The sequence below is a fragment of the Pteropus alecto genome, unplaced genomic scaffold (assembly GCF_000325575.1).
Source record: "Pteropus alecto unplaced genomic scaffold, ASM32557v1 scaffold40, whole genome shotgun sequence".
Classification (NCBI taxonomy): Eukaryota; Metazoa; Chordata; class Mammalia; order Chiroptera; family Pteropodidae; genus Pteropus; species Pteropus alecto.
In genome coordinates this window covers 17,805,939-17,812,934 of record NW_006431919.1, presented here as the reverse complement: position 1 = coordinate 17,812,934, position 6,996 = coordinate 17,805,939, and the positions used below count along the sequence as shown (strand labels likewise).

The 6,996-nt window shown below is 54.9% G+C and overlaps 1 protein-coding gene across 6 annotated transcripts in view; it reads right to left on the bottom strand.

Moving 5' to 3' along the window:
• ERGIC1 (endoplasmic reticulum-golgi intermediate compartment 1) overlaps positions 1–6,996 on the bottom strand; it is an 82,541-nt gene that overhangs the window by 6,467 nt on the left and 69,078 nt on the right. For 3 of the 6 annotated variants that reach the window (XM_025043094.1, XM_015585323.1, XM_015585322.1), the window contains exons 8-9: positions 5,753–5,853; positions 2,876–2,998 (exon numbers count right to left, since the gene is read on the bottom strand). In XM_025043094.1, the coding sequence (XP_024898862.1) occupies positions 2,876–2,998; positions 5,753–5,853 (224 nt within the window). Of the gene's footprint in view, positions 1–1,317; positions 1,897–1,989; positions 2,189–2,875; positions 2,999–5,752; positions 5,854–6,996 lie in introns of those variants that run through there. The other 3 variants (XM_015585320.2, XM_015585318.1, XM_015585319.1) reach the window with 3 other exon arrangements.

The following is a 6,996-nucleotide window of genomic DNA, read 5'->3' as shown; positions in this document are numbered from 1 at the left end:
GAAAAACTACCAGGCTAACAGTGGAGGTTTCCTACATCCTGGCTCACGCTCAGGTGGAGGTGGGCGGGGCAGGGATGGAGGAAGGGCCGGTGGCCAAAGGGAGCCAGTCCTGGAGGTGTTTGGCCTCTGGGTGATAAGGGACAGGCTCCTCCCCTGCGACTTCCTGGGACCTCCAGCTCTCAGAAGCCCATTCCCACCGAAAGGGGCCACGTGGCCTTCACGGGACGTGCCACGTGGGGCTCCTCCGCATGTGCTATACTCCCTTTGCTTAGACGCTCTCGCCTTCACGCATCAGTCTAGAAACTGTCTGCTCGCCCGTCAAGACCCACCTCAGGGTGTCCTTCCTGGAACTGTCCGAACAGACAGGACTGTGCTCGCCTCTTTTTCGCCACCGTGCCTGGTGCCTAGCTCCACCGGTGCCCCCGCCGGACGGGACCGCAGCTCTCTGTGTGCTTGCCCATCTCCCCCACCGGCCCGGGGGCAGCTCGAGGGCAGAGATCATCTCTAATTCAGCCATCCCCGCTGCCAGGCCAGGGCCTGGCATGTGGCAAATTCTAGTAAATAAGTGAATAAATGAAGTCGCTTCGTTTCTCAGCCCCTTGCCAAGGGGATTCGACACGCAGAGCCTCAGCCATCTGGCACTACGGGAGCAATCGGAAACAGGGACGTGGAGATCCTTCTCAAACCTCCAGTGAGGTGGGGGCATCGGGGTTCCTCTGCCATGGTCAATGCCACGGACCTCGCCTGCACAGAGGCACCTACTGCGCCTGGTTCCTGTCTTACTCCGGGTATGGAGTAGGAGCACTAGGGTGAGTCAGTGCCGAGGCCCCTTCGGGCGCCACCCCGTGGGGCCTCGGGTAAAACCACCTGCTCACAAATCTTCTGCCTTCCGGGTCAAAGGGTCTGTGCATTTTCCTCCGAAGTGGCTGACACGCGTTAGCCACGCACCAGATGGTGGACGTGGTCCCCACGGCTCCGCACCCTCCCGGTCTCCATGCAGACAGATCTTCCCTCTCTGCCAGGCTGACAGGATGGAATGGGCTCGTTGTTCTGAACCTTGTTCCTCTAATTCCTAGTGACCTTGGGCATCTTTTCACTGGCGGAGTGGTCTTTTCTGCGCACGGCTAGTCCTTACCCATTTTCCTTTTGGATCGATCGACTTTTTCCTTACGGATTTGTAGGGATTCTTCTGAAACGTACTCCTTTCGTGCACGTGTGGCACGCATCTGTTCCCTATCTGCGTCTAGTCGGTTAACTTTATGTTAATACGCGAACTTCGTTGGTTAACGCACTCACTTATGTTAATACATTAACTTCGTTGGACAGAAGTTCAATTTTTTATGGCGTCAGAGAACAGAAAAGGCTGCTTGTGACAGCCTTTGTAGCCACATGGCTTTCTAGAACGGCGATCTTTTCAGCATCTCCTCAGAGGCCCATGAGGCCCTGGGAGGCGGGGAGAGTACGGATTATTATTCCTGTTTCGTAGGTGGGAGGTGGAGGCCGTGTTTTGGACATCGGACCTTTCTGTCTCCTGGCACCTACTCTTCCCTCTTCCAGGAACTGGCCCCTGATTTTTTCCTTGCAGTCTTTGTCCTTGTCGTCTGAGTGGGGCTGGTCAACTGGAGTACTCCCTTCCCTCCCCAGGGCACGAGGATGGCAGGGGTCCCGAGCCAGGCCAGTGACAGTGTCAGCCTATCTAGGACTCAGGGTGGAATCACTGAGAAATGGGCATTTTCTGTCAGTCAATTCTATTTGAAAATGAGACCAGGGCAGAGGAAAGCAGGGTGGAGAAAGACCCATTGCAGACAACCTTTACGCCTGGATCCAGCCACGCCTGTGGCCTGTCCACTTGTCCGGCCAGCGCGACGTGGGTTCTGTCTCTTCTGTGACAGAGTCCTGACTAACAGGAACCTCGTCAGAGTGGGACATGAAGGCACCAGGACCGGACTCCTGACCCCACAGGTCATCATTACACGTAGGAGAGGCGTAGAAGGATAAGAACTTCTAGGCCTCAGTTTCCAAATCTGTGATGAGATAATCCCTTCTCCCTCCCTGAGCTGACTCTGGTATCAAACATCTCCGAGGCCTCTTGGCTAAAGCAGGACACGGTGACCTTCCTGTTCCGATCCCAAGGACATTTTGAATGAGAGGCCAGGGAACAGTTAAACCGACAGAAACAATCAGCTTTCTCCAGCATCGGAAAAAAAATAAATAAATAAAAACAAAAAAACCGACATCAGTTTAAAGCTGCCCCACAGAAAACTGAACTCGGTGGACACGATGGAGAAAAAAGAAGGAAGGGAACAAGCAGGAAAGAAAGAAAAGAAAGAAAAGAAAGAAAAGAAAGAAAAGAAAGAAAAGAAAGAAAAGAAAGAAAAGAAAAGAAAGAAAGAAAGAAAGAAAGAAAGAAAGAAAGAAAGAAAGAAAGAAAGAAAGAAAGAAAGAAAGAAAGAAAGAAAGAAAGAAAGAAAGAAAGGAAGAAAGAACGAACGAACGAACCTGACAATAGCAGCTGGCGTTGGAAAACAGGCATGGGAAAAAAAAATACCCTCTCTAGAAAATTCACACAGAAAAAGATAAACCCTGCTAAAAAGAATTTCCATAAAAATGAGAAACTGGAGAAAACCTAATCGAGCCGTATGAAGATCTGCTTAAGGAATTAAGTGGATTTAGCGGCATGCCCCTCTGGAAAATATTTTCCTGATGAGACACCACTGATTTTGACATGATGCTGATGACATTTCTGAACATCCCAGGGATCCAAGCCTCCTGGGTACAGCCTGAGCGCCTAGCCCTGAGGGCTGAGTCCCGTGTTTTCGAGAGCCAGTGGGGGCGCAAAGAGAAGAAGCCCACCGCAGGCGCCCCACCCACTCACCGTGGTGATGAACCGATACAGAGGCTGCCGTCTCTCGGTGTACTTGACCGTGATGGGGCTGAGGTCATATCGGAACCAGATGGCGGGGATGATGCGGCCCGTGTGGCTGTAGGCGACGTACTCCTGGGGTGGAGGAGGAGACACGGGGATGGGGATGAGATGCAGGCACACGAACCTCGTCTCACGGGGGTCGGAGTTGGAGTGCAGAGGGGCCCCCCACCCGACAACCCGTGAGAATGGGCTCTCCTCCCTCCCTCTCCCCCAGGTAGCCAGACCCCGTGGGGCCCTCCTCTCAAGCCCCTTCCCGGGTGGCCCTGCCATCAGCAGCATCTGGATGGGCAACATTGCTGGAGGCATGTTTGACCCTTTGGGCTCCTTGGAAATTGACCATATAACCGGGCAGCAGCCCCGGAATCAAAAATATGAAGCGGAGCAGCGATGGAAAAGGACAAAGGCGATTTGGGCTCGGTCTGAGTAAAGGCCTATTTCCCCCTTTGAGGCCCGGGCCACACGAAATCCATCCGTTTATTCAGCGATGGTTTACCGAGCAGCTCTCCCGTGCGCTGGCGCTGTGCTGGCTGCTGGGGACCCCAAGCGGGGTAAGCCCTGCCCCATGCCCAGAGTGAGCACGGTCTGGGGAAGGAGATGGATGGAAACACATCTGCAATACTGCAACGCCGCACAGGATGGGACAGGGGTCCATGGAGGGCTGGGGGGGCCACGAAAGAATGACCAAGTCTCCCCGGGCCATCTGGAAGGCTTGGCAAGGAGGGGACATTCTATGCCACACGTGACATCCCAAGGAGTGTGTGCAGATGTGTGTGTGTAGCAAGGAGGGGACATTCTATGCCACACGTGACATCTCAAGGAGTGTGTGCAGATGTGTGTGTGTGTGTATGAGAGAGAGAGAGAGAGAGAGAGGGAGAGAGAGAGAGAGAGAGAGAGGAAGAGAGAGAGAAGTATAAAGGCCACGTGCTGAGTGAGCTTCTTCGTAGAAGGAACACAGAACTGGAAAGGCAGAGGGCTTGGCCCTGCCATGGGCCTCTGCCACAGGCCTACCTGGGAAGCCACCCTTCTGGGACTAAAAGGATGCTAAGGGGCTGAGTGAATAATGTCCTCTCCAGACTGGGTGCTTCAGGATGCTGAAAACCTCTGGGCTTACCTCATTTGTCTACGAATGGAGACCAAGCTGAACCACAGGGGTACTCCCAATGCCAAATGCTGGGCCTGAGCTCAAGGCTTCTCCCAGGGATAAGCCAGAGACCTGCTTTGTCTGTTGGATTGCCGCCGGCCCCAGTGGGTGCAGCCCCACACAGTCGCAGGGCGGGCTGGGGCCAAGGCCACCGAGAGGGCTGAGCAAGCTGTTCTGGCTCCTGGGCCCTTGCCAAAGCCTTGGGGGAAGCTCACCTTTCTCCAGGGAGAGCTGATGGGCAGGGTGACTGTCTGGGTCACAGCCCAGGCCCGGGGGACAGAGGAAAAAAAATGAAACACAGCAGCCGTAGGTACCATTTACTTAAAGCTTTGTGTGCCAAGTGGTTTTAAAAGGATTGCCTCATTTGACAGCAATCTTATGAGGTGGGCACCATTTTACAGATGAGTAAACTGAGGCACAGAGTGGTTATGTGACTTAGTGACTGAGCCGGCTCTGAGCCGGCCATCTGCTCCACGGCTCCTGCTCTTCCTGCCCAGACTGCACCCACGTTCTCCCATTTGTCGGATGCTGTCAGCTCGTGAGGGTGACAGTCCCTCCGAGGAACAGAGACGAAAGGAAACAGGGTTCCTTTCAGGGAGTTATACCAGAACATCAGCACAGGCAGCTCAGAGCAAGGGACCCCGAGTCGCCAGAGAGGGAGGAGCTGCCAGCCCGGCCGACTCTTGTGCCTTGTTCAGATTGATGGACTGGTGATGTGAGCAAGAGGCCAGCTCTGGAGCCCGAGGAGGACCTGGTTCTAATACCCGGTTCTAAGGATCGCCTCTCAGTACCTCAGTGGCCAAACATGTCCCCTGGGGGCGATAAGAGTCCCAATGCCAGAGCTGTCATGATGACTGAAAAAGACGATGGGCAGACAGCCTGGCTGGTGTCCAGCCCACTGTGAGGGCTCCATAAACGATAGCTACCCCTCTTACTATTACTATTACCTGAGCTAAACAATATATCACTTAGCAGGGGTTTGGGCAGCTCTGGAACAGACGGAAGGGGAGGGTCCTGGCCATAACGGGGTGTATCGGGGGTGCCTCAACCAACGTGCCTCCATTTACGTCCCACCGGCAGGGTTGGCCCCGGGCAAGCCTGAGGCCGTCTCGGCTTGAAGCCACTGACTGTTGGTCACCCCCGTTCCGCTGGCTCTGATCATGCTCTGCTCCCCACTGAGGCCGTGACTTTGAGTGTTGGGGTCTCTGATCATGCTCTGCTCCCCACTGAGGCTGTGACTTTGAGTGTTGGGGTCCTGGGACATCCCCGTTAACCAATGGCCATCCCGTGTGATTCGAAAGTCTCGTGCTTTCAGATAAAGCACTTCTGCCCCAGGAGCCAGGGCGTCCGTCGTGCGCTGGACAGTCAGCGTCCTGAGTCTGAAGGAGCAAGGCCAGAGGCAGGGACATGTGCCAGCCCTGGGACCTCTGCGGGAGGCCACCCGCCTGCTCCTTCTCACACAGATCACGCCCCGTCTTCCGGTTAGACTTCTGCCCCTTGACTCTGAGACTGGTCTCCCGTCTTCACCCAGGGACAGAGCCTGGCCAGGGCAGCCCCCCAGGAAAGCCCGCTCCCCACCCGCCCAAGGGAACCGGTGGAAATCTCGCCCAGACGCTTGTCGCCTCTGCTCTTGGCCAGCAGAGGGCGCGATTGCACGCGGCTGGGCCGGGCCGCCGCCCACGTACCTTGTTGGCCACCGTGTACTGGTAGGAGTATTGCTGCTTGCCACTCTTGTCCTCGTAAACCGTGGGCACGATCTTCAAGATGTAGTCGTGGGAGGCGAGGGCTGCGGAGAGGACAGGGCGGGGTGAAGCAGGGGACGCGCACTGCCTGGCTGGCAGCTCGCCGTCATTTCAACCTTAGACCCGCTCGGTATGGCCTGGGGGCGGGGGAGGGGGGCTCGGCCTCCACATTTTCGTCACTAAGTGACCCCTCTTTGTTTTCTCCCCGTGACACCAGGAATTGAAAGGCTCCGCCTGTCAGGATCTGTACTCCTGTATTTAATCTTCAAACTCTGGGAACAACGCAATGTCCGTTAATGGGGCAATCCTCGGAGGCGGGGTGCCGGGAGGGGCCCCTCTCCAAGGGGAACTGTTATGGGAGAAGGAGGGAGTTACAGAACAGGGTGAACAGCACGTGTCTGTGGACGGGGGGAAGGGAAGGCTCCCGCTCTCTCTGTGTGTGAACACACAGAAGAATTTTCTGAAAAATAACCCAAAGAACTATTAGCAGTCCTAGGCTCTGGAGAGGAAGGCAGGATGTGGTGAAGATCACATTTCATTGTGCACGCTCTGGTCTCTGTTTGAATGCTGACACTTCTGAAACACATTGGGTTTAAGTTTTAAAAAGGGTGAGCCCCCCCCCCAAAAAAAGAGTGAGCCCACCAACCAGAAAAATGCATCTGTGGAGAACTGATTAATTTCAGATGACGGGAGATCAGTCTCTCTCCACCTGGCCCTGTCATATTCCACTGTAACTCTTGCCCTCACCGCCCCCCCTGCTGGATGGTGGGGCCACAGAGGGCAGGGACCGAGCCTTACTCATCTCCGTGTCCCCAGAACCCAGCTTCGGGCCTGGTACAAAGCGGACAGTGACAAATGCTTATTGAATGAATGAACGAAGGGAGGGATGACTGGTCAGAAGCATGAATGAGAGAACAGATGAATCAGCTTCTGATAAGCATGAGGTAAGCAGGATCAAACACTAGGCTGATAGAATGCTGGCCCAAAGCTGCCAACTCTCACCCGGGAGAGGTACAGATTCTCTGGACCTTCTGGACGCTAAGAGAGACTCAAGGACCCCTCTGTTACTGCCTTCTAGAACCTCGGGTCGGAAATAACACAGAAATGTAGGCCTGTGGGTTCTCACCTTGACTAACCCTGAGTCAGTACTGAGCCCTTGGACTCATCTTTGTAAGAGAGAGGAGATG